Below are 27,482 nucleotides of genomic sequence, written 5' to 3'. Positions count from 1 at the left end.
TTCTGATTGGCTGCAGGAAGCTCCTGCAGCCAATTTGAAGCTGTGGAAGCTCCATCAGATGTTCAGGCTCCAAAGAGCATTCGCAAACCGGAACACTCACTTCCGGGTTTGCGGTGTTCGGGATCCAAGGTATGACTATACAAAATAATAATTACTTCCTTACGTCAGTCTTTCCTGCTAACTTTTCAGATGCACCAAAAGTGGAGCCCCAGGCATTGATCATTCACTGATTCTGTGTGTTTTTAAAGTAAAACAGTTCATTCATAATTTCAACACTATGCGTTCAAACCAGGGTCCAAAATACCTTGTGAGAAGTTTCCCTCCACCATTCTACAAGAAAAATCTGTTGAAACTGAGTGCAGAATTATACTTCATACACAGCATCAGGCTGCTGTTAAAAATGTTACCCCTTCTGTTTTGTTCTTCCATCTCCCCTGTAGCATGTGAGACCGCTTACCTCAAGTTGTGCATTACATACGCGCATAAACCTTAGGATTCCCCTGTCTGCTGAACCTTTTTCTGTAGCATTTATAAAACAAACCACACACATAGTTTAGTAAACTAATGTAGATTCACATTTATCTTTCTGCAGTTTTGGAACTTAGCTGGAATCATGCATATGAGGAGTTTTATTCAAAATAATTTGGCCTTGAAATAATCATTTGATGTCCAGTATTTGCACATCTACATGAAACTGGGTTAAATGCTTATCAGTGGAAGCTTTATGATTCCTGCACTTGAACTATTAAAATGTGCAAAGCAAAACTACAGCCAGGTATACAAAACAAAGAGTATTTATTGAGAATGTATGCAAAGTGATACAGTTCTCGTAAGTATAGACACCATAATTTCATAACACTTTAGGAATAGAAATGCCTCATTTTGTTCATCTGAAAGTCCCTCCTGTGTGTTTTCTGATATCGCTAGCATGACAGAGAATGGCACCATGCCAGTTTTTTTTTTTTAAATGTAGGAGGGCCTGTCCTGTCCTGTATTTTTTTATATATAAAAAAATAAATCTTGAAATGAATGATTTTCCACTGGAAACTTATATCCGGTGAAGAATGAACAATGTTCTTATAAATAAGACAAGAGGAAAAATAGAATCAAATGCATGATAAACTATCGAAAGGGATGGAGCAGGAAAAACCTGGGGCTTCCTGATATTTCCCATAATCCCTGACTGATCATGGCTAGGGCCAAGAAGAGTTGGGAGTCCAGGAGCAGCTGAAGGCCACAAGTGACCCATCCTTGTTCTAACGTCTTTCATAAAGCTTTTGCAACATACAAACTCCATTTCTTCTTCCTTTGTGACACTGCTAAGCAACGACTGAACTATTTCTAGGAAGCAGCACTGAGGCGAATCAAGAGCTGGGACTACGTTTAAAAGTGCACACAGCAAAACTCGCCGTCTTTGGGCTAGTACAGGTTAGCCGTGTGTGTATAGGAAAGTATCATTTATGACTTTGGGACCTTTTATTTTTCAAGTTTTGAATATCAGAAATCCCGCCATGCTTAATCCAGCTGGGTTCTGCTTCGCTCCAGTGCCCTGCACCAATTCAAACCACATGAGCTCACCCTTCTTGAGCTCCACAAGTGCAAAAGTAGCCAGAGAGCCTCCACTTGCCTTTCTCTTTTTGGTGTCGATGAGCGTCATTCTTTGCCGGTTGCTGAAGACCAGTTGCCCCAAGGCTGGTCCTGGTGCAAGCTCCACACTGATGGCAACAAGGTAAACCCCAGTATGAGGAGACTTGAAGTAGCCGTGTTCAGGGAAATAACCCCCTCCGTAATTAAGATATGTTCCGTTGAGGCTCAGCCCTCCTCTGGCTTCTGAATACCTCACATAAAAGGCCACATATGTACCTAGATGGGGGAGAGGGAGAGTTTACATACAGTGCATACAGTTATCCAAAGTCCCAGAACATTTCCAGTTTACCGGGCAAGATGCTTTCAAGTGTCTCCCAGGCCAGGCGTTGAAGTGAGCTTCCATCTCAAAAACGAGGTAAGTCTTCCATTTCCCCAAACTCTTCCCTGCTTGGATATTGAGTACAGCTGGAGAATTCCCGGATTTGCCACTGCCACCTCACATTACAAAGCCACCCCTGCCCCACATTCCCCCTTTTGCCAGGTGCTCGGATGAGGCAAGAGGGGAATGTTTGAAGAGGCAAGAGGGGAGGTGTTTTTCTTTCCCTCCATGACTAGGTGTTTGGGCTTACGGGAGCGGTAGTTGCTCTAAGGGCTTCTGTAACGTGAAAAACTACATATTCCATGGCACACTGTTGGCAACTATAACAGGATAATGGTTTGGGGAGGGGGGGGGCTCTTCATGTGCATTTGTTATAGCTGCCACTAGGTGAAGAGAAGGGAGGGGATGTTGGGGGGGCAGTGGGGTGGCGAGACCATCTTACCAAATCTGCAGGTTGGCTCTGGAATTTTGTATGGGTTTTCCCAGTTGTCAAAATGTTGAAACACACCTTTGAAGACTACAGCTCAGAGAAAACAAAACAAAAGCACCATTCTGCCAGGAGATGGAGCTACACTGTAATTCACCGAGCAAACTAATTCAAGAAACCACTGTTGAGTTCTGTGCCTCTTTAGCACAAACTTTCTGAGTTATTTTCTTCACCGTTTTACATAATTGGCCGTCTTACAGCACCCGTGCCGCCCTTTCAGGAAATACAGTAGTTCAAAACAATTCAAGTGGAAACTAAGGTTCGTTTGGCTAGGATACGACTTTAAAATACTCAGTATTATCCTTGCCCCATTTGTGAAACTTCCTGACAATATCTTATGTGCACTTTTTTCCATGCAAACCCACCCCTGTAAGCCATTTATAAATCCCATTGAATTTTGTGGCAGAGTTTTGCCAGCATATGGCATGACAAAAGTGGCACTCGTATAGAAGAGGGAATTTCAACAACTTTTAAATACTTATTTTCTTTCTGTGCAATGGATTACCTGCTTTCCACGCTCCAAGCAAACTCTGGTTTAAATTGAAAACGCTCTTTTGATGCTAAGCTTCAGAAAGTGCTGGCATCATAATGGCTCTTGTGCCTTTGTTAGGACGTGTTCCGTCAAAATTCAGAGCATAGCGGACTAAATGTTCTCTTCTGTACTTATTGACAGGACTGGCTTGATGGAGTCCAGAAGCTTCCTGATCAATAGTTCAGAATATGAGTGGAGTTTGCCGAGAGGAAATTTGAAATAGATCTAGAAGTTCCTGTGGACATGAAGCTGCCCAAAGTGGCTGAGGCAACTCAGCCAGATGTTTGGGGTATTATCATCATAATCAACAACAATATCATATGCTTTAATGCAATTGAAATTTAAGAAGTTTTCTTATGCTAGGTCAGGTTATTTGTCTGCCAAGGATGGGGGAATCTTTGGCCCATTGTATGTTGCTAGACTCCAACTCTCATCATTCCTGACCATTTGGCCATGCTAGCTGGGGCTGATAGGAGCTGGAGTCCAGTAGCACATGGAGGGTCCCAGGGCTCCCTGCCCTTGGCCAAGCCCACAACTGCCTACTCGGACTGGCAGCAGCTGTTCATGGGTGTGAACTAGTTCTTTTCTAACCAGGCCTTCCCATGCTGTAGAACACCCTTCCAGCAGAGATTCAGCAGGCATCTCTTGGAGACTTCCTTTATGCTGCCCCTTGCGTACCCAGCCATTTCAACAATTTCATCAAATTGCTTTTAGATATTTCTATGGTATTGTGCACCATCCTGATGTTTGGCAAGAGGGCAGTATATAAATACTTTTATAAGTACAGTGGGACCTTGGTTGTTGAACTTAATCCATTCTGGGTGTCCGACTCCCAGAACCATTAGAAAACCAAGATGCGGCTTCCGATTGGCTGCAGGAGCTTCCTGCACTCAATTGGAAGTTCGGCTTCCAAAAAATGTTCGCAAACTGGAACACTTCCTTCCGGGTTTGCGGCGTTTGGGAGCCGATTTGTTTGGGAGCCAAGCCGTTCGACAACCTAGGTACCACTGTCAATGAAATATTTACACTTCTTTTGCATCACCCTGGAACATTTTGATGGAGGGTGGTTAAGAAATATTTGAAATATAATAAACTTCCCCAAGCTGGCTGGGCCTGATGTCCAAAACATCTAGAGAGCCTCAGGTGGGTAGATCATGATGAGGTTATTATAGGCGGTTGATGGAAGAAACGTACCTGTCTCCGGGATCTCTGCATGTATCTTGTTTCTTCCGTTTAAGGTACCTTCCCTACGACTGCTGGCTTCTTCCTTGTCTCTCATTTTTTGCCCCTCTTGAAGCTGCTTCTTCATCCTCCTGCCCACCAGCGACTGAATCTTTGTGACATCCAAGCTTACATTTGCAGCGGCTAATTCCTTGTTGCTTCCAAACAGCTTTTGAAAGATCTGCAGGTGCTCTTCAAGGATATGCTGGGCTGACGCAAGGTCTTCCCTCAAATTCTCCACTGAGCCACTGAGTGGTTCCACTAGGCTGGCTATGGTGTAATTACAGCAGAAATTGGCACCATCCCTCTGCAACTTGTATTTATGCATCTCCCTGCTGAGGTGCCCAATCTCTTTCTTCAGAGTCATGATATCGTGATATGCTGGGTTATCCAGAGCATCCTCCATGGCAGCTTCATGGTTTGGCTCCATGTGTTCCACTCCACTGCGTTGGGTGGTAACCTCCTGCACTGTGTCCTCTGTTTTCCTTTCCAACATAGGATGCTTAAGAGATATATGGACATTGGGGTTGTCTCCATGGTCCATCATCTCCAAAGAGTGAATTGTCTTCATAAGATATTCCAGTGTATAATTTTGCTCCTTGAGTTCGTCAGAGATTAGCCTGATAGTCTTTTGAAGCTGCTCTATGGATAATTCTACAGGACTTGAGTCTTCTTCCAACAGGATCTCCATGTTTTCTTCTCCAAGCAAGGCCTTTAGTGCTAGCTCATGTCTCATTGCATCAAACAACAAAGAGTTAAAAGAGCTGTTGAGATATTTGATATGCCCGTGCATCTTCTCATCATTTTTTTCCAGGATGCCAATATTGTCAGACAGCTTTTCTGCATGAGAATTGAGGAGGGACATGCCACCTTCCAGCTTTTGACTCTGCTTCTGTTGGCTTTCTAGAACCTGATGTATAATAGGGAAAGCTGCATTAAGATCCTTTAAGCGTGCCTCAAGTTGCTTTATTTCTTCTCTGTTGACCTGAGTGATGTTCACTAGATCCTCTGTAACAACATGTGAAGATGGTGTTTCGCAATGACATGCTTTCAGAGACCTCTCTAAATCCCAGTGGCTGTCTTCAATATTGGACAGAGTGTTGTTGAGAACAAGAATTTTCCTTTCCAGATCATCCCTGTATTCCTCTATTATAAGACTCTTCTCTATTAAATCAACTCTGAACTCCTCCAGGTCGTGCTTCAAGGTGGCTTTCAAGCTCGCAATGGAATCGCTTAGTTCTGTGTAGTCCTCATCAGACTCATCAAAAATTTTGGTCAGCTGCTGTGCATGCGCTGCCAGGGTCTCGTTGAGGATCTGAATGTCCCTCTCAATAAATGCTTCGTTTTGGCTGCCAAATTGTATTGGGTATACTGCTAAATTTCTATTCAGACTCTTGAGCTCATCTTCAAGCTTGTTTTGCTGCTGTCTCATGTCTGTCAGGCTGCTGTTTAAGGCTGACAAATAGAAGTGTTGTGTCTTTTGGTGTCTCTTGAGCTTCAGATCAGTGTCTGCTTTGATCATGGTGAGGTTGTAGTGCAAGGCTGCCTGCTGCAAGTGTAAATGACTCTCTATTTCTCTCTTCACATGGTCCACTCTCAAAAGGTTGGCTTGAACCTTGGATTCAAACTTCGTTCCCAACTCTTGAAAATCTTTCTTCGGCACGGTGCTTTCTTGGAACCTCTCTATACTTTTCCGATTGGCCTCGACGTTCTTTGAGAGATTTTTCACGGCAGCAGAAAGATCCTGTAGACTTTTATTGAAGCTTGCCCAGACTGGGTCGAAATGCTCCTTCAAGAAACTCTGCACATGGGGAAAGAGTGTTTGCTGGAGGAATTGCTCCTGTACTTCTGAAATACAAACAAAAACAATATAAGGTAACGTGGGCAGTTATTCCTTTAGAATTGTGTGCCTGCATTTGACGTCAATTCGGAAACTGCAGCTGGTGCAGAATTCAATGGCCACGCTGCTGGCTGGAGCAAGACAGTGCAAGAAGATAACACTTTATTGTGGCACAACCGCATTGGGTACCAATTAGCCCAAGCCAACTCAAAAGTGCTGGTTTAGACCTATAAAACCGTATGCCACTCAGGAACCCCAATAGCTCAAGGGCCACCTCTCCCTACATGAACCACACCAGATTCTGTGGTCATCATCTGAGACCCTTCTGCACATGCCCCATCTGAGGGAGGAGGCACAAGAACAGGCCTTTTCAGTGGTGGCTCCTTGCTTGTGGAATGTTCTCCCAAGGGAAGCAAACAGGTGCCATCTTTAGTTTCAGCCACCAGGCAAAACATTTCTTTTAAACCAGGCCCTCAGCCCCTAAGTTGGAGGGTTTTAGATATCTGTGGCCTCTTACTTGGATGGGATGTGAGTGATTCTAGGTTTTTATTCTGTTCTGGTTTCTTATAATTGGTTTTAACGCTTATACTATTTTGTACGTCACCTTGGGCTGCTTTTTTGTGGAAAAACATGACTAATAAATACAATTAATAATCATCATTAGATGCCAATGATGGACTCATAGCTCATCCAATCCTGAACACTCAGGCCAGCTCAAGCACTCCCCCAGCAAATATACTAAGGGCAGAGCAAGCAGCGCACAAATTATTATGTAATACAATTAATTGCCACCCTTCCTTCAGTGAGCTCAGAGTGACTTAAGTGCTTGACACATCCACACACCCATTTTATCATCATAGTAACCCATGAAAAACGGGCTGATCCAAGCTCAGACAGTGAGCTTGATGACTGAGCTGGGGAAGGAGATTTTGAAGCAGATTTTTACGGCCAGTAATTTTGTGTCATGGTTCCCTCTGAGCGCCCTCGATTCAGACCAGGAGTGGAAGGCACTTGAGGACAAGGATTCAGAAGGGGAGGAAGAGACTATGTGGCAAGGTGCAAAACTTGCTGGAACCACTTCACAGCTCCCGTGCAGTCTTTGAACCCTTGCTGCTATTCTCAGACTCCTGAACCTTGGCGCTTGCTCTCAGACTGGATTTATTGTTGCAACTCCTTTGCCTTGCAAGAACATCTTGACTATATCCTGCTCTTTTTCCAGCTGCTGAGTTCGTACATTTAGGCTGCTCTACTTAAAGTATACTTCTTTACGTACAAGTAAACACACCCGTTATCTGGTTCTGGGCTGGAGCCAGGACTATGAGTGCAAGGGGTATGTCAAAACTTGAAAATACAAATGCCTTCTCTTAAACCTCTCCAAGCTAAATGCACAACACTTCCAACCATTCTGCATAGGGCTTGACTTCCAGATCCCCAACGTGCCTTCATTTAGTCACCCTCCAGTTTGTCAAGAGTCCTGCCCGTCAATGGCTTGTGCACCCAACTCTGCCCACCCTTTTGTGGCTGTGCTCTCACCTGATTGGTTGTGGCTCGCTGCTCGCCTTGTGCTGCTGCCGTTATAATGAAGCACCTTCTGTAAGACTCCCAAGTTGCTCGTGGCCTGGTGAATATCGTTCTGCAGATCTTCCAGCAGGGCTTCGTGGCTTTCTTGGGCTTCTGCGATATCTCCTGATCCCAACAACAAAGGGCAGGAACAAATGAAACCATTTACAACGTACCTCAGCCTGGAAGGTAGCATTAATTGGAGGAAAGCATTAGAAAACACTGCAGAGCACCCTTGCACACAGCTAACAGCTGCCTGCTCCACTCTGCCCCCCACCCCACCCCCAGTCCTATAGACCCAGGAGAAATGTCAGGGAGAACCATTACAACACCCATTGTTCAAGTACAGTGGTACCTCTGGTTGCGAACGGGATCCGTTCCGGAGCCACGTTCGCAACCTGAACAGAATGCAACCCGCGCCTGCGTGTGCGCGGATTGCAATTTGCCGCTTCTGTGCATGCACGTGACGTCATTTTGAGTGTCTGCGCATGCGAGAGCGGCGAAACCCGGAAGTAACCCATTCCATTACTTCTGGGTCGCCGCAGTACGTATCCTGAAAGAACGTAACCTGAACCTAACGTAACAAGAGGTATGACTGCAACGTAAGGGAGATTTGGGCCATTAGTTTCTCATCCATTTGCAAAGCTCTGTTAAGCTGCAACCCTATGCTTACTTACCTGGGAGTAAGTCTCACTGAACTCAGTGAAGTTAACTTCTAAGTAAAACACACGATTGCACTGTATTGTTATTAATAATAATAATAATAATATTCAGGCAGCTATGCTTTGCTTGAATAGACCAACACCATACATTGCAAAAATATTCTGTCCTATGAAGGAATGTCATGCAGACGGATAAACGGTTTAAGGGATGCATTATTCTAATGGTGAAAGAATATATTGAATTAAAACGTACTCTGGCTGGAGAACTCTTCTTGTTCTTCCTCCCAGCTTTCCGGCTGATTGGTGGACACTGGAAGAAAATTAGGATCTGCAAATTAAGTTTCCCAAGTCAGTGATTCTCTTTTTGCAGTTCAGCACTGTGGGGGAGGGTATTCTTTTCATTTAGGTAGAGTCTGGATTCATAAAGCATCCCTAGCATTAATCTCTTGCTTCCAGACATGCCGGTGAATTAGAATTATAGCACCTAATATATAAATAAACATAATTACCATCAGTATAGTACTTTAGGAGTATTCAGAGCACTTCACAATCATTCTGAGAATCCTTACGACAACCCTGTAAGGTTGGCCAATATTATCCCCATATTGCAGCAGTTGGGGCAGAATGAGACCAAAGCAAATAGGCTAAAGTCAATGCAATAAAATAAAATAAAAATAGGAACTTTGCCAACTTCTCCAACCTCTGCCAATCTCATCCCCCTACTCCACCAGAAGACAAAAATGCAAAAAGAAGTGTATCCAGGAAAAGTGTGTATGAAAATGCACATATTTTGTGGGAAAATCACATAAAAATATGTATTCTATCAGGAGTAACTGCATGAAAACATGTATATTAGTCAACACTGCATAAAATGTGTTTATTAGGAGAAATTTGCACTAAATGCTGACAATTTTTATGATTTTTCTCAACAACACCACCACCAACAAAACTGAATTTGAGAATTGGAAAAAACCAAAATGGGTAATACTAGCCTGGTAAAGAGGAGACTGAGAGGAGATATGACAGCCATCTTCAAATATCTAAAGAGCTGCCACACGGAACATGGAGCAAGCTTGCTTTCTCCTGCCCTGGAGGGTAGAACTCGAACCAATGGCTTTGAGTTACAAGAAAGGAGATTGTGATTAAGCGTTAGGAAGAACCTTTTGCTGGTAGGAGCTGTTTGGCAGTGGAACAGACTCCTTTGGGAAGTAGTAGACTCTCCTTCCTCAGAGGTCTTTAAGCAGAGGCTGGATGGCCACCTGTCATGGATGATCTAGTTGAGATTCCTACATTGCAGGGGGTTGGACTAGATGATCCTTGGGGTCCCTTCCAATTTTATGATTCTCTGCCCATCTCTTTCCTTCTTCCATCTGAACAAGACTCACTGCTGTTACCTTTGCAGTGTAGCAAGGAGCAGACTGCACTGCAGTGACTTCCACATTGCAAGGGGGGTGACCCAAGGGGTAAAAACCATCCAGGGGTCCTTTACCTAAGTCCAGTCAAAGGCGACTATGGGGTTGTGGCACTCATCTTACTTTCAGGCTGAGGGAGCCAGCGTTTGTCCACAGACAGCTTTTCTGGGTCACGCGGCCAGCATGACTAAACCACTTCTGGTGCAACAGGACACCATGATGGAAGCCAGAGCACACGGAAACACCATTTACCTTCCCGCCACAGTAGTACCTAATTGTCTACATGGACTAGTGTGCTTTTGAATTGCTAGGTTGGCAGGAGCTGGGGCAGAGCAACGGGAGCTCACCCTGTTGCAGGGATTTGAACCGCTGACCTTCTGATCGGCAAGCCCAAGAGGCTCGGGGGTTTAGACCACAGTGCCACCCGCATCCCAGGTCGACTGAACAAGCCTAGCGCATGCCCAGCACAAACTAGATGCATCCTATAAAGTGCCCTGGTATATTTTATGGGATATCCCTACAGCTGTGTCCAGCCTTAACATTTATTCACCTTAGGGCCTTGCTTACCGTGATGTTCACAGTTCTTGCCAAAGTAGCCCGGGCAGCATTTCCAATGCAAAATGTTCTTGACTTTTTGTTTAACCTGGTAAACTGGCTTCAAAGCTGCTCTGTACCTAGAGGTAGGAAAGCAAACACTTGAGAGATAGAAGGCAAACAAAATTTCAGATGATGAAATTGGGTATACTGATACCCTGGCTTTTTAATAGAGAAATATGCCAACTGTCGCAGAGTGTACCAGTTGGTAAATCACCCACAATTCAGAATTTTACGCTTCATTAGCAAAAACGTGATCACTACTGACTTAATGAGCACTGCGATTCTGTCCCTGTCAGTCTTCTTCCATGTAAACAGTTGCTGAGGCTGAAACACCTTGCCTTCCCATAGCCATCTAAGTCCCCTCCTCTCCAGGGCTTTCCCAAAGCAATTGGAGACTGTGCCTGCATGCAATCTGTTGCTGCTCTGCCCATTTCAGCCCTCTTCTGGTTCTGGGAGATGGGAGGAGGGGAGCTTGGCACAGCAGGAGGGGGAGACACCCGTGACTCATCACTGCCTCTTGGCCTCCCCTCCTCCACCTCACCTGCATCAGCTTCTACCTGCGATTCTTAATTTCTCTCTGCCACAGTCTCTCCCAGCTCACTAAGCCCTGTTGCCCCTCCAGCTTCCGACACCTCTTCCCAGTCTTCTCCCTCTGACCCCTCACCATTGTCCCACAACTCCTCCTCAGGCTCTGATCCTTCCTTTGGTAGTTCCCCAGCTGGTTCCTCCTGCCATTCCTGTGCATCCAACCAGTCCATGACACCAACCTAGCCTATAGGGGGGAGGGGCCTTCCATGAGAAACCTGGTAGAAAATGCCTCATCCTCATGGGAGCTGGCATGCAGCAAAGCATAGCATTCAGGAATGCACGCAAGAGGAGAGGTCCCACTTCTGATCTCTTTCCATCCTTCTTTCTGGATAACTTGAACGATCTCTTTATGACTCATAGGAGTGTTGGGATATTTTTCTAGGAGCATCTTAGCAGCCTCTGCACATATAGGGGAAGTGCAAGTGGCTTGGGCTAAGAATCACATCCAGCTTGCAACTTGCCCTTTCTTCCCTCTAGTCATCTCTAGAAACAAATAACCTGGGCACTATAGCAATGCGAGGGGAACAGGGGTCTCCCAATTCCAGGATATTCATAGTGCAGGCAAGGCCTTAAAGTCATCACAAAACCCCATTAAAGAGGCTGTCATCCTTACATGATCTTCTGGCAATCTGGAGTCCCATTTGGACATGGTTGCTGAGACTTAATTACATATTTCTCTGTCTTGCAAACAGCAATATACGTGACCAGGCGGGACTGCGGAGACGAGCACCAGTTCCTAGGGGAGAAGAGGGAAACGCAGGCAGGAATTGTGAGAACAGCTACCATTGGCCTCTATATCAGGCAAACATAACAGTTTTTATTAAAGATTGTGTTGTGCAACAAACAAAGGAAAGTACAATCATACCTCATGTTACGTTTGCTTCAGATTGTGCATTTTCAGGTTACATCCCATGGTGTCCCGGAAGTACCGGAAAGGGTTACTTCCGGGTTTCGCCGCTCGCGCATGCGCAGAGGTGCAAAATGACATCATGCACATGCGCAAAAGCGCTGAATCGTGACTCGCAGATGCGGGTTGCATGCTGTTCAGGTTGTGAATGGGCCTCCGGAACAGATCCCATTCGCAACCAGAGGTACCACTGTACATATAGCATCTTCACTTTCAATTCATAGAGTCTCGTTCACAATTTGTTTACATTTGGTATGAGACACTGTTGTCATATAATTGGGGGTGGGGGTAGAGGAGGGGGGAGAGTGATGGGGGATATTGATCTTCCATTCTATTGCGTAGTGCTTGTGCAGGGTTTGTGTGTCAGCATCACAAGGTTGGTCATATATATATATATATATATATATATATATATATATATATATGTTGGCATTGTGAGAGATTGGAGGCTCCATTTGGCTTGGTTGGATGCCTCTGGTTGATTGCAGTGTGGTTTGCTTGAATGTGGAGTGAGGGGAGATTGTTGAGTCAGATTAACCATACTGAGTCATATGCTGGGGTGGGGGAGTAGGTCATTGTGTTGTTGTGCTGTATTCGTAATAAAGGCTAGCCACACCGGGCTGAAGGCATCCTCCTTTGCTTGTCCCCTTGCTAGTTTAAATGTGTTGTTATCATTTCTAGTAGGTCGGTTTCTCCTACATTTTGGTACTAGTGGTCCACATTCCCTCCTCTATGTGCCTTTCATGAGTGCACAGCAGGCAGAATTTCACAGGGGGAGCTTTTCCAATCAGTGCATCATGCTGCTAATGAAATGTTTCCTTTGTAGGTTTCACTCTCCTGTGTGTCGTGGCAAAAAATCCTCTCTTCAAAGGCACTGTTAAAGTCAGAAAACCCCTGTCCTGGTTTGCTTCTGGTTACCCTGCGCCAGTGTGGTGTAGTGGTTAAGAGCGACAGACTCGTGATCTGGGGAACCGGGTTCGCTTCCCCGCTCCTCCACATGCAGCTGCTGGGCGACCTTGGGCTAGTCATACTTCTCTGAAGTCTCTCAGCCCCACTCACCTCACAGAGTGTTTGTTGTGGGGGAGGAAGGGAAAGGAGATTGTTAGATGCTTTGAGACTCCTTAGGGTAGTGATAAAGCGGGATATCAAATCCAAACTCCTCCTCTCCTCTTCTATCCACAGGTCAGCCTTTCAAAACCTGGTGCCCTTCAGATGTTCTGGACTCCAACTCCCATCAGCCCCAGCCAGCATGGTTTAATAGTCAGGAATGATGGGAGTTGTAGTTCAACAACACCTGGAGTTGGTGAAGACTGTGCTGTGAAATGGTCCCAAAGCTCACCTTCTTGAAACTAACAGTTGGCAGACTCTATGCTTTGGCATTTTTGCAAACATGGAAAAGGCTGCCCTTTGCCTGTGCAATGTTGCAAAATGCTGTTTGCTGAGGGGCCTCCCATCTTGTTGCACATAGAACTGCGCTGGCACGCAGGTTGCGAATGAGCTCTCTTGAGAAACGACATTGTGCTGATATAAATATCCCTCTCTCTCCCGAGAAGTAGGCAGGCCAGCAGACAACAACACAAAATGTAACGTTTCCACACAATGCCACCAGCGCCATGCAGGCAATTCAGAAAGGTCAGGAGACCTTTCCACTCAGCTGTTGTAGTCAGATTTGCATTGAAACTGGGCGGCTTTCTGTTGGCGTGGAGAGAGCTGGCAGCTACGAAAGAATGGCTGGACTTAGCTGCAGTTTTATATCTTCCAGTGGGAACTGATCTCTGATAATCGCCATACATGGGAAAGTTTTTGCTTTAAGGCAGAGTGGCAGAAACAATGGGAAAGTGCGTAAGGCAGGAGAAAGGAGGCTGAGGTCACTTCTTGCAGGAGAGGAACTTAGCAACCAGTACACTGAGGCAGGAAACCAAGGAAAGCAAGCCCTGAAAACAAGGGTCACAATCCACCCAAAAGTTAAGCACATTTAAAAATACTTTCCTCCCAAAAAACCCAGAGTCCTTTCTTTTGGGGGTAATTCAGACTGAAATTCCCAGGTGTCAGAAAAGGTTGTTTATGTATGCTACAACTGCGGCCCGTGTTTTGTTAGCCCCAAAATGGAAAACGAGTGAGGTCCTGACAAAGAAGAACGGCAACCTAGGTTGACAGAATATGCACAACTTGCAGACTTAACACATAGAATAAGAGAACAAGAATAACATATGCTTAGAGAAAACTGGAAAATGTTTATTGAATATTTGGGAAATAATTGTGCACAGCTGAAAACGCTGGCGGCATTAAGATAAGTTCAACAGTATAAATAAGTTTTGATGGATGCAATAATGGAATACTGAATGGTATAGTTTTGGTAAAATATGCAGGGATTTATGATATGTAAAATGAACCACGGAAAGAGAAGGGAAGTCATTGATATCTTAAGGATGTAAAATGAGTATTTTAAACTGTAAAACAGGCCAGGAGAGTTTCATAGACATGGAGCCACCACAGAAACGTCCCTTTCCCAGGGACCCACACCTCATATCTCATCCAACACGTGGACCATTATGAGGTCTTCCTTTGCTGATCTAGGGAGATGGGGAGGTAGATAGGGGAGAAGATGCTCTCTCAAGTTCTTGAGTTTGAGGTTTTCTATGGCTTTAAATGCGTGTGAGATACAGGATTGGCGGTGGACTCCATTTTGTCCTTTGCCTCAGGCAGCAACATTCGTTTGGCTGGCCCTAGGGGTGATGGTTTCATGGGGTTTCTCTACTACGAAAATGTAGTTGGATGAGATCACCCATTTTATGACACCGTCTCCTAATGGGAAACGTTCTCATTAGACCAAAGTCCAAAGGCGCCAATTCAGAAGCATTACGGGAAGCCGAGGTCACAAGATGACAGGCTGAAAATGGATTTTTGATCCTCTGAGATGTTTCCAAGACTTTCCCTTCACTAGATTAATGCAATGATAAAATGTTTTCTCTCTTCTGAAAGCATCTTTTGTTCCTACTTAATTCACATTATCGCCACCACAACAGAAGAGGTACAGCCAATTCAGAAAGTGGTTTGCATTTTGGTTTCGTCTTTACGCAAAGGGATCGTCCGCTGTAGTAACTGCAGCTTAGATTTCAGATTTCCCTTACATTAGCTACCCTGTGCATGCAAGTCCAAAGCCATTGTCTAGAATAATAGAAGAACTCCATGTTTCCTTCTAAACCACTGTCATCAGAGCTTGTTCTTTCTATGACTTGGCTGAAACCATCCCTTCAGGAATCACACCAATCAATGATGCCCCTTTGCCAAATCAACATAAATCTCAAAGGGCCAAATAATCTTAGCTTTGGAAGGCAGTTGTGAAGACGAGGAAGAGGGAGAGGGAGAGGGAGAGGGAGAGGAAGAGGAAGAGGAAGAGGAAGAGGAAGAAGAAGAAGAAGAAGAAGAAGAAGAAGAAGAAGAAGAAGAAGAAGGTGGTCTTCAGTTGTTTAAATATGTTTTCGTCCAAAACACAGGGGCTACTTCTGGAGAAAAACTGCTAGCAGCATATAACACTTTGGCAGATCCTGTAGACAATCTGTTACCAAGCCAAGTTCAAGTTTTCAGAACAAACATATAAGGACCAGGTTGCTTGAGAGGCCACCTTATCCCTTACATATGTTCTGCAAGAGAATTTCTCCTCAGTGTCCCCCAAATTTCCACAGCAACTTAGAGCTGGGCTTTTAGTGTGGCTACCCCTGTTTCATGCAACGTTATACCGGCCGATACCCCATGGAATGGCAGCAGTTTGGCTTTTCTTGTCAAGTTCTCCCTTGTCTGTCTCCAGGTGGAGATGATTTCCGCCTACTCCAGGAGCAAGGAACCCCACGGCCTATAAACTGGATCAGGCCCACAGAGCTATTTCAAGTGGCCCACCATTCCCTGAACCCATTGCTATTTTTATAGAAAGAGGTGCCAGAACTTAGCATGAACACCGCCCTTTTTCTCTTATACAGTGGTACCTTGGGTTACATACGCTTCAGGTTACATACGCTTCAGGTTACAGACTCCACTAACCCAAAAATAGTGCTTCAGGTTAAGAACTTTGCTTCAGGATAAGAACAGAAATCGGGCTCCAGCAGCATGGCGGCAGCGGGAGGCCCCATTAGCTAAAGTGGTGCTTCAGGTTAAGAACAGTTTCAGGTTAAGTACGGACCTCTGGAACGAATTAAGTACTTAACCCGAGGTACCACTGTAATGGCGAAGCCCACCTGAAAGGTGCAGGAACTGAGTTCTGGCTGAAAAAAGCCCTGCCTGAATTGCACCCCACCCCTCACCCCATCACAGCATTGGGCCTTATTCTGACTTGTAGTCATTCCCTGCTGAAGTTCAAGGGACTCAATGCCAGATGGGTTTTCTTCCTCTAAATGTTGCAAGATTTTTAAAAAATAACAACAGACAGATAGCTTACATAGATCACAGTGTCTGTGGTTTTTTTTTTCTACCTGAGACAGGGGTGGGGTTTGTTTGGTTTGGGTTTTTTTTTTTAGCACTTTTGGTGCAAACTTGACGGTTTGAAAAAGGGGCCTGATTAGAACTACAAATGTTTTCCGGTACAACCAAGCAAAGAAAACAAGCAATTAAGCCTGAGCATTGTTCTGGCTTCCCTAGAAGGAGAGCAGTGGGGATTTTCGCACTGCTTTTATCTGCTTCCAGCACTTGGGAGAGTTCCTGCATCCCCCATTCATCACCCAAACACGACAGTCGGAAATGAGAAGCTGCTTATATTAAAGATCTGGCCAGCCTATCAAAAGCAGGGAAGCCTGTGTGCAAGTGTGTGATAACAACGCCGCACCTGAAATAAATCTTGCTTCATGGCTTCTGACTTCCCTCGTCAGTGACAAGCACCAGGCCATGGTCACACCAAGGTCCATTTCCTATGAAGTGACTTTATTGGAGACCTGTAGCCATTCCTAGCCTAGCTCTGCAGTTATGCAATTTTCAATATTCAAATTGAGCCCAAGGATGTGTAGGCCAACAAACATAAAACTGAAAAACCCACTGTCAAAACCCCTATAAAAAGGTAAAGGACCCCTGACAGTTAAGTCCAGTCACAGACAACTCTGGGGTTGTGGCACTCATCTCGCTCTATAGGCCAAGGGAGCTGACGTTTGTCTGCAAACAGCTTCCGGGTCATGTGGCCAGCATGACTAAGCCACTTCTTGCAAACCAGAGCAGCACATTGAAACGCCATTTACCTTCCCACCGGAGCAGTACCTATTTATCTACTTGCACTTTTTGGTGTGCTTTCGAACTGCTAGGTGGGCAGGAGCTGTGACTGAATAATGGGAGCTCACCCCACTGTGGGGATTTGAACCACCGACCTTCCAATCGGCAAGCCCTAGGCTCTGTGGTTTAGACCACAGCGCCACCCGTGTCCCTCAAAACCCCTATAGCATTGTAATATCCCACCCCCCTCCCAAGGAATTTTACTGAACTGGGGGAGAGAAGAGAGAAAATGAAAACACATTTGTTCATGTTCTCCCTGGCCTGTCACAGCTGCAGTAGGGGACAGGCTACCAACCTGCCAATGCTAGTTTATAAAGTGGCATCAAGTATGTCATCAGCTATAAAAATTCAGACTCAGCACCAACTCCCCAGCTGTTTATCTCCCCTCCCCCAAGCAGGTGAGATATCCTGGTACCTCATAATCATCAGGGCTCATCAGCCTGGGAAGGTAGCCTGTCTAGGAGAAGGAAAACTGATCCTAAACCTCCTCTGGCTTGGAGGACATCTTTGGGAGAAGAAAAGGCTGAGGAGTAAACCCCGCACAAATTCAGAGTGGATTCCCTAAAACGGTTGGTTGGGGCCTGGTACATCTCTTTCCAGCAACTCCTGCAGCTAAGCTGGTGCCAAACGTATTGCTCTGCTTTTCCTTGGACCACACCACAGAGGCCAAGAGGGGGGTCTTGTCGTCTGGGCAGCCCAGGACCTCCATCCACACTGCCCAAGTTTGCACCCCGGAGAGGTCACTTCGGTGCTACTTGAAATCACCTCCAGAGGCGCGCTCCATTGTCTCCTAAGACAAATGGATGCCAACAAGTAATCGTCAGCTATCCAAAGCCTTCGAGCGCACATATTACAACCCATTATTCCCCCTTGTTGAAACACCTGGGAAGACTGTGAACAAAAGCTTAGAGATGGTTTTCTCTTGACACCACACCGTTTCTCAGAATGCTATCACCCTCAGCACAGGCCCTTCTGTGGCTCTAAGGAACAGGCAAAATTTCTTCTAGATGTGATTCTCAGGTTAATACACCGATTTTCACTGCCCAGTTCCAGCCTCTGCCTGCTAGTCCCTGTTTCTATTGATGACAAGAGTCGAGCCAAATAAGGTAACAGAGTGAAAGTATGTCAGGATTGCTCATTCCGGAAACCACAACGGTCCAGTGACAAAATGCATTGTCTTTCAGGAAGCATGCAGCTTCCACAACTGAAAAATGTATCATCTGGATAAGACCCAAGATACAAATAATGAATGACACCAGAATTCATCAGAATGCACCATCATAAGACACAATTCTAGCATTTTGCTCTTTTGAGCAAGAGCCAACCTCCAGAGATGGGGAACTGGTGGCCTCTCAGATGCTGTTGAACTGCAGCTCCCATCATTCCTGACCATTGGCCACACTGTGATAGTGCTGCATCTAGGAACACCCCCAGACTCCGCACCAGTTCCTTCAGGAAGAGTGTGGCCCCATTCAAGAGAGGCAATTTCATGACCTCCCAGACCTGCGACCCTCTCACCCACGGAGATGCCACCTCACCAGGATCCAGGCTCAGTTTATTAGTTCCCATCCAGCCCACCACTGTGTCTAGACACTCGTCTGGGGCCTGCACAGCCATTTCTGATTTAGAGGAAAGGGGGGGGGGAGTTCCAAAATTTCCTGATCTTAGAACTTGTATCCGGTCACATCACCAAACTTCCTTTCCATATCTTCTTTGTAACTAGACAAAGCCATCGCAAAATACCGGAAAATGTATTGAAATAGCAGATTCTCCTCCTCCAGACATACATTGAACCAACCACCTGTTGTGAGACATGAGCCGACAGTATAACATTGTATATGACCTTGTGTGGGAAAACATCCAAAGGCCAGGATAGATTTATATATAGCCGACGGATGTCTCCATCTGGCAACTGAAATGGTTTCCTCTCACGCCTACACTTGAGGCCTTTTCAGACACGGCGCATTTCCAACATGGAAAGCCCTTTCAACTTAGAAAATGTGCAAAAGCCACACGGAGACCATCACAACCTCCACATGTGTACGTGAGGGAACGTGTGCGTAGCTTTTATTTATTTAGAGAATTTATATACCACCTCCCACTTCTGTGACAAATTATCAAAGCAATGAATTCCAATTAGTAGAACTAAATTGGAACAGCAAGGAGGGGCAGGGAAATACAAAATCAATCCCAGAACAGAAAAGATGGTAATCACAGAAGCAAGTTCATTACAGAACACAGGGCATGTTTCCCCCCACAATTCAGTGCTATTTCCTAGAGCAGCACTTAATTTCTCCCCATAGAAGTGAAGGATGGCCATTCTCTATCGCCCGCAAAGACACCACTGTCTGGTGGTTCCAGTTTTTAGAGTGGCACAAGAGCCCTCTCTTTCCTACTGAACTGGAAACTGTTGCCCTCCAGATATTGCTAGATGATAGTTCCCGCCATGAACTGGCAGCACAACAGAGAGGAGGACGAGGATACCAGCAGGTTGTGTAGTCAGGACTGGGACACACTGGGGTAAGCTGTTCATGGGGAAGGAGAGGTTCATGTAGGAAGTACTCACAGGGTGACAGATGATGACAGGGGATGGGGGTCAGTGCACAGGAACCAGAGCAGCAGGACCCATCACCAGAGCCAGAGGGGCCTGTCTCCATTAACACAGTGGGCTCTGAGGCATAGGGAGCAGCAGCCCTCTAGGGGGCTGAGGCAGGCCAGGGCCCACAGCCCAGCTCCCTAGCTGGCCAGGTGGGGCGTGCTAGCTCTGGGTTGTGATTCCTCAGCTGGAGTAGGCTTGGAGCAGGTGAGGGCCACATGCCTCGTCAAGCCCAGATGCTGCAATCAGCATTCAAAGTATAAAAGGGCAACAGAGCTGAGGTTCTGCGTCTGTTCAACTGCTCCAGGATCTCTGTGGGACTGTGCTTCCTTTGGACATGTGGACTGACTCTGGACTGGGGACTTGACATACTGACTTGCCGTCAGGTCAGGCCAGAGGTTCGGGACAGTTCCCATCATCCTTGACCTTGGTCCATGGTGGCTCATGGGAGTTGGAGTCCAGTGTTTACAGCCAGTTTTCTCAGAGCAGACATTAAGCTATCCAGTCTGTAGTTTTCCAGATCCCCTCTCAAATTCCTTTTCAAAAACTGATGTCCACTTTCTAGTCATCAGATGCAGAAGCCAATTTTAGGGAGAAGTCGTGCGGTTTGCTTGGAAGGTTGAGAATTTCGCTTTTGAGTTTTTCAAGAACTCTTGGGTAGACACCACTTGGACCCAGTGATTTGTTCATTTTTAGTTTGCGAGTAAGGTCTAGAAATTTGGTCTCTTTTCACTGTTTCCAACCAGTTCAACAATGCTTACATGTCCCACCAGGTAAGATTAAGTCCAGTGTTAGACTCATAGAACTGTAGAGCTGGAAGAGACAATGAGGGTTATCTAGCCCAGGGCTGCCTCCTTTCTGATTGGTTCCATGACCAATTGTTCCAGGGCACAGTATTTAGGAGTGCATATAAATGTTACCAGAGGTAACCAGAAAAGGCATGTAGCCAGTTTCTGTGAGGGTTACATAAATCACTCATTACTATGACATTTCCCCCTTTGGCTGCCTTCTCGATTTCAGTCTTCAACCCAAGAATGCCCTGGGCATTTCTGATTAGGGAGTGTGTGTGCACCGGCACGTGCAAGGAAACTTGTCATAAAACAATTAGAAACAGCTCAAACCATGTGTCACACGTCACCAAGTATTTGGCCTCAACAAACAATTGCACCTTCAGGGTTGAGTCTGCGCTAGTTTCATGACACTGGGTGCTGGCATCTCTTTAAAGAGTGGCTTCTGTGTTGTAGTTGCGGATGGGTTGAAGGAAGAAGCTGAGTCCTTACAGTTGAGGTTAACTGATTCTGATCTCCCCACAAGGAATCTGCCCTGCAGTCCTCAGGTGTCAGCCACTCCAGGCGCATTAAGAAGGGAGTGTCTCAAATGCTCCGTCAGGGTAACTTAGATGTCAACACAGCTAACTGCCCTGTTCATCATGCCGTGAAGATAAACAAAGATCAGCAGCCAATATGATTCACAACTCATCACATGCATGAACAAGCAAAATGTCATCAAAATAATTCTGGTTTGCAGCACCAACACAACCACAGCATGTAACATACATTACATCATCAGAGGTCAGATTGATGCTGCAGTTCTTGAGGAAGGGGCTTTGGTCAGCAATAGAGTACATGCTTTGCACACAGACTTCTGCCTTTCATCCCTCAGCTTCTCTGGTAAAAAGATCTCAGGTAGTAGGACCAGAAATATCTACCTGGTGCCTTGGAGGCTTAGATCTACTCTGCCATTTGGAGTAGACCGTGCTCAGTGGGATGGACCAATAGGTAGCTTTATATTGTTATGGATTTCCAATCGGATTTCTTTTAAGTCCCGAGGCACCCCTGGCCAACCAACTTGAAAAAACATTGTATGTATCATTCGTTGGAGTTTGGTAAATATACTGCAGCTTTTATTAACTCCTGCAAACAATGTCATCCTGGGCACAAGTTCATGTGTGCCCACTATGGAGTCATGAGGTTAAGGGAACACTAGGACAAGCTAAGAAAGTCTGACTAGAGAAGGAGGAAGAAGTATAAGCCTGAAAAGAAGTAATGTACATGCCAACAAGTAGCTACCAAAGAAGGAACCAACAGGAGGAAAAACAGGTTGCCTGTCTATAGACTCAGCCCAGTTCAGGTAAACAACTACAAACTTTGTTGCTTTTACTCCCAACACCCCAGCATTTCATCAATGGGATGGGATTACCCAAAGCAAACCACAATCTCTGCCAAGCCAGAAATCTTGGTTTGTTTCCTTTCAGAATGAGCAGGGAGGAATGAAGTAGGTGCACACTAAGCGATAGTTTATGGCTTAATATGATGTGGGGACACAGCCTATGTGTGGATTGTGTGCACGCGCGCTAAATTTCTCCTTCAGAACTTGGCACACTTATTCTCTGCACACCAGTGGCTGCATTGTGCTTCTTCGTAGTAGAACCATAGTTGGAGTGTTGTGAATATCAAGGAGTTACACTCTGTGCTAAGTGGAAATGCTGACTCAGTATCGTGTGATGGGTCAGCCTTAGGAGACACGGGGTGTTGCCTAACTGGTTTATAGCCAGCTAGTATAAAAAGGTATGGTTGACTTCTCCCCTGTATGTAATACCACCTGTGTATGCTGATTCCTGGATGTAAAAAGACTGCTTTATGATGATGTAAGACTGCAACAGGAATAAAGCCCTGCTTAAAATGCAGCTTGACTCTCGAGTGCTTCATATGGGGCTGCCGTACATCTCAACAGACGGGACCACAAGAGTCATCTCTAGTTCCACCTCCTGCATCTTTCACCCAACATGGGACTGGAACCCACAACCCTAAGATTAAGAGTCCCATGTTCTAGCAACCCTCTCCCATGAGCCCATGTTCTGAGAACCCTTAAACCCTCGGCAAACACAGAAGGGGAACCATGTTGAACATACCTCAGAAGGTAGAGAGCACAATGGAGCCCAGCAAACACAATATGGAGACCATGTTTTTTGGTTTTTTTGGAGAGCCAGTAAGCTAAGATGGTAAGAGACACAAACACATTTCCTTTCCACATTTCCCTTTCCACATTTCTCAGCTAAGGTGGGTGCTTACCTATGGTAACTGAGACTTTCAAAGCAAAGGAACCAAACATTAGCAGCACAGAGTTGTAAATATAAAGAGTTGGGTTGTTGTTGCTGCGGCTGCTGCTGCTGCTGCAGGCACAGCTCTGCACTAAGAGGTATTGCAATGAAAAATTCATTAAGCTTTCTACATGGGTTTTTATATCTCATCAGCTAAGCACCTCTTTACATGCCCTGGACATCTCTGAGATGTACTGGGGAGCCCTGAGATTTCACGAGACCTTGCCAGGAGCTGCCACAGCAGCTTCTCCTTCTGTGGCAGTGGCAGGGCACTTATAGGGGTGCAGCCCCATGGGATTTCACTTTATGGGTGGACCAACCCCGTCTGGAAGTAAATCCCGTTGAACTCCAAGGGGCTTACTTCTGAGTAGACATGTATAGGATTACACGGCACATCCCATTGATTTTGATGAATAAGTCAACATGAAAGACATATCAGTAATTGATTCTAGCTGAACAACGCTCCAAGTTCTACAGCACATTTAACTCTTCTGCCCTGTTTTACACTGACACTGTTTGCTTTATTCCGAATTTGATTGCTTCTGTTTTCAAATGGTGAGCCACCTTGAGTAAAAGGTGAAATATAAATCACTATAACAAATACATTTCCAGTTTCACTAAATATTACAAATAATAGCCAAGGCTAGCTCTTCATCAGTTTTGTGTGTGTGTGTTTAAACTGTAGGTGAATGGCTGTAAAACTTAATGTGCTTGCACAAGTTAGGTCTAAGCATTGAACAGAAACAAACCATCTTGTTCCCTTGCTACCATTAATACCCATTTGTTTGCTTTTGGTTGCTAATAGGCTTACAAGATGAAAAGAATAATTAAAAATATGGGATGCTTCCGTATCTATGGCTGTGTGGTCCAGTGACGTTCTAGAATAAACTGCACCCCTTCCTAGAATGCATATCTAAAATCTCCAACTATCCTTCTAATTCCAGAATTATTTCCTTATGAATACAATCCTATACACGCTTACCCTGGTGAATGTGACTTATTCTGAGTGAAGCTGACATATTCAGGGCAACCTTCTATGTGTCTACTCATGAATGGGGTGCAACATAGATGTCACAGAAAGTCTTTTTGGCCGATACTTACTCATGATGAGGTTGATGTTCTCTGGCATCATCATAATCTTTCACATCATCAGTCACAATGGTGGCAGCCGGGTGGAGGACTTCTCTGATGTGTTCCTTCCCCCAATATTCCTCTGGCCAAGAAGATGGCTGTGGGTCTGTTATCATCTTGCGGTCCTGGGGCCACTGCTTGTGATCTGGATGCCCAGGGTATCTTGAATGCAGGTCTGACTCTGCCAGCACTAGGGTGCTACAGAGGAAGAAGACCTTAGCTATCATCGTGGGCTCCTTCCTTGGTGCTCTTACACTTCCCTGCACTTCAAATCAAATTGCTCCTGCAATCCCCTTTGCACCATTCCTTAAGCTCAAGCTTGGAAAAAGGACTGGCACATAACAAAGAACGGAAGCAACGCTATCGGCCCTCCCAGCTACAGTGGAAATGTTAAAGGTCATCAGACAATGTAGGTTCCTGTGGGGGGCCCCGAAGACCTCAGTCGGGGAGGTGGTGTGTGGGTTTGTGTGTAGGAGAGAGGCAGGGGGTGGTTGTGGTTGATTCAAGGGCGGGGGGACGGGGACTTCGGTGTGTTTTCCTTACTAGCTTCTGAAATTATCAACAGACAAGAACTGGTCTTTTATCAGCTGCCTTTTTGCTGGGGAGCAGGAAAAGGATGTTAACTTTCGTGAGGAGGCAAGGAAAAGAAAATATTTAGTGATGGAGCAGATTCCCAAGCTGCATGCCACACACTAAGCAGCCCGATGCAGCCACAGAACAGGCTGGAAATGGCTGTGACATAAAAGCAGGGCTACATTTACTTTGCACTCAACCATATTAACATCCTGTGCCCAGGATGTCCAAATTCTGCACCAAGAAAACAGGATCCGAGATCCTGAAGCCTGTATACATAATACGGTTTTGCATAATGCTTTCTGTTTTTGCTATTCATGGGAAGGAGCAAGAAGCTATGCAGGGCATTGAAATCCCACAGCAAATAGTCAAAATCATCCAGCTGCTATTGCTTACATAGTTTTGGCTATATCTTTGTAGTCATGAGGTCTAGTAACTTGCTTTTTTTTTTTTAGAAGCGAAGGCTGACATTTTCAGAAAACTGAAATCTGTGGCCATTTCCATATTCTCTGCTCCTTTTCTGAACACACAGCCTTGTTTAAAGACTAGTACAAGCTGGTTACAGCAAATACCACAATTTATTTCTTTATCTCCTTACCTTATATATCCTACATTTCTTTCATCATGCAACCCAAGGCAACCTACATGTAGTTCTCAGGCTGTCTCCCATCCAGGGTGGCTGACCAGACCCACACCTGCTTAGCTTTAGCAAGATGGTGGCCTCATTATGGCTTGAATGCTTTAAGATTTTGATGCCAAATACAGACCAATATGGCGCCCTGAGAGAGGACAAAATTTGGCATCCGCCCCCTAACTTTGAGCAAGTACCCATATAAATGTAGGTTTTATTATTTTTACTAATAATTTGTGCTCCTTCAACCAGGGGCCCTGTATGGGGTAACCACCACACTGCCCTACATCTGGCGCTGATCGCAGGACCATCTTACAACCTTCAGTATTTCAAAGATGAAAACTCTTGCACATTTAAAACATGCCATTCTCACAGGAAAGATCATTCCCTGAGCTGCCCATCCATACTATCACATTGACAAAACTCTCTTCCACCTGCTGCACTGTTCATTTACTCTAAAGTAGTCTGGCTCACACTGATATAGAAGCTAGAAAGATTGGGGATTTGAAGTTGTTAGGATAAAATTGCCACCCCCCAGTTTCACAAGACATTTGGGACAAATGAATCTCTCCAGGAATAATCCACCATCTTCTGTTTATTGCAAGCTATACTTTACACCCCTCAATTTGCATTGCGTTGTCAACTATTATACAGTTCTCTGTATGGATGCTGCTGCTTTCTCATGCTTGATATTTTGCTTCATCTCATTTACCACCCTAAGTCTGCCTAAGTTCCTTCTGTTCAATAAAAATAAATAAAATTTATTTTTTTAAATTGCCACCATCCTAGTGTAGATGCCATTACATAGTTTGGCCACTAGGCAGCGCTGGACTTAGTTGTATCTGGTTAGAGTCAGAAGTTTTCTGTTGCTCTTCTGTCTGTAGAGAGAGACTTTAAGGCTCTTATCTAGCTTCCTAAATAGTGTTTCCTTCCGTGACAACTGTTCAACACTAACCTGATCAGCTGTTCTTTGGGAAATGACACACTGTGTGCATTATGTCATGTCTTAGTGGCCACCCTGAGCCCGCATTTTTAACGCACTTAGAAACTGAAATGCAACCTCCTTCTTCCAGGATTTCTGGAGACCTGTCTGGGAGAGGGAGTGGATACCAGGAACAGGGCAACTCCAACTGACATGTTGCAGGCTCCCCACTCCAGGGTTCAGTTCCTTGGAATGAAGGTTCATGGAGCCTATGTTGTCTTTTGGGTGTATGGTTTTATTTGCACATATATTCAATCTGAGTGCATGATGGATGAGCTCCCAGCATTAAGACTCCAACAGATCTTGCTTCCGCATTAGGTTTCCAGCGAAGACCTCACCACCACCAAAGCCATAGCTTTGGGATTCAGTCCACAGACAAAGTCAAGGCTGTCTGTGTCTCCAGCTTCCAGCCCAGTCACAACTCTCTCTCAGACACTACCATCCCTGGTTCATTGCTCTCCAACCTAGGATTCAATCATCTAGTCCAGCATCCTGTTTTCACAGTGGCCAACCAGACAGTGATGTAGGAAGGGGTGTGTGGGACGCCCCGGGTGTCATCAGTGTGGGGGGGGTGACAAAATTTCAAAAATATGTGTTTTTAAAATAAGAAATTCCCATTGTGAAAAAAAGGTTTAAAGTGCTTGTGCTCACAAGTAAATAAACCATAAAATAACACTTGCAACTGTAAGTATCTTATTTTTTCCTTATTTTAATAATTTCAATCTGGTGGGGGGTTGACAAGAATTTTTCTGCACCGGGTACCACCTGACCTTGCTATGCCACTGCAGAAGCGTACTGCCTTTGATAGTGGAGGTACGGCATCATGGCTAATACCCCCCCCCCAATTAAAATTTTGCTTGCTTTTTGTTTATAGAGTTTCCCACCAGAAGATCGCAGGGCAGGTTACAACAACATAAAAAATACAATTTTGAACATCAGTTCAATAACCTTAGGAAAGTCTTTCTCTCAGCCTCAGTCTCCTCTGTCTGTGAAATGGGTGTGGGGAATGATACCGATTTGCCATGCAGGGCTGATGATGTAAGGATTATAACAAGCTAAAGTATGGGAAGTTTTTTATATACAAAGGATGTTATTACATAGCTGTTGATAATAAGGTCAATGAGAAAAAAATGTAAAAACACCAAAAAAAGCCCTACCAGCCCGAATCTTTTTAGGATGTATTTTTTATGGCAATTCCTCAGGGTCACCATTTCTCTGCATATAGTTTGACTAATTTAAAGGAGTTTTATGCTCACAGAACTGGAACAAGGATTCGGCTGTTCTCGGTGAATATATAGGAATGTTGTGTGGATTTACCACCTACACACCCGACTTAGAAAGTGTGGACTCATTCCACCTGCCTGCCTCTCTCTCTCTCTCTCTCTCTCTCTCTCTCTCTCTCTCTCTCCTTCCTTCCTTCTCACTCACTCACTCACATCTAAGCATA

At 45.1% G+C, this 27,482-nt stretch overlaps 1 protein-coding gene across 2 annotated transcripts; it reads right to left on the bottom strand.

Moving 5' to 3' along the window:
* Positions 1–778: 778 nt before the first annotated feature.
* Positions 779–24,406, bottom strand: MMRN2 (multimerin 2). Of its 2 annotated transcripts, none has more exons than XM_083740307.1 (7): positions 23,820–24,406; positions 11,479–11,601; positions 10,248–10,354; positions 8,522–8,596; positions 7,580–7,732; positions 4,180–6,054; positions 779–1,863 (listed from the first exon to the last, which is right to left on the bottom strand). In XM_083740307.1, the coding sequence occupies exons 1-7, from the start codon at positions 24,074–24,076 to the stop codon at positions 1,484–1,486; spliced, it is 2,970 nt and encodes a 989-aa protein (XP_083596433.1). In that variant the 5' UTR covers positions 24,077–24,406; the 3' UTR covers positions 779–1,483. The 2 variants fall into 2 exon arrangements, 1 of the variants encoding a protein (XP_083596433.1); XR_014564643.1 differs by having other exon boundaries at positions 1,475–3,648; positions 3,722–6,054; positions 23,820–24,286.
* Positions 24,407–27,482: the final 3,076 nt, after the last annotated feature.

This window comes from Podarcis gaigeae, assembly GCF_964106915.1.
Source record: "Podarcis gaigeae genome assembly, chromosome: 5".
NCBI lineage: Eukaryota > Metazoa > Chordata > Lepidosauria > Squamata > Lacertidae > Podarcis > Podarcis gaigeae.
Note: the sequence above shows the minus strand (reverse complement) of the source record. Positions and strands in the feature narration are given on the sequence as shown.

Excerpts from the sequence above, each read along its gene's own strand:
- MMRN2 (XM_083740307.1), bottom strand. The coding sequence starts at position 24,076 with ATGATAGCTAAGGTCTTCTTCCTCTGTAGCACCCTAGTGCTGGCAGAG. Across the intron at positions 7,733-8,521 it reads AGAAGAGTTCTCCAGCCAGA|GAGATATCGCAGAAGCCCAA; the intron begins GTACGTTTTAAT and ends TGTTGGGATCAG. Across the intron at positions 6,055-7,579 it reads AGCGAGCCACAACCAATCAG|AAGTACAGGAGCAATTCCTC; the intron begins GTGAGAGCACAG and ends TTTGTATTTCAG.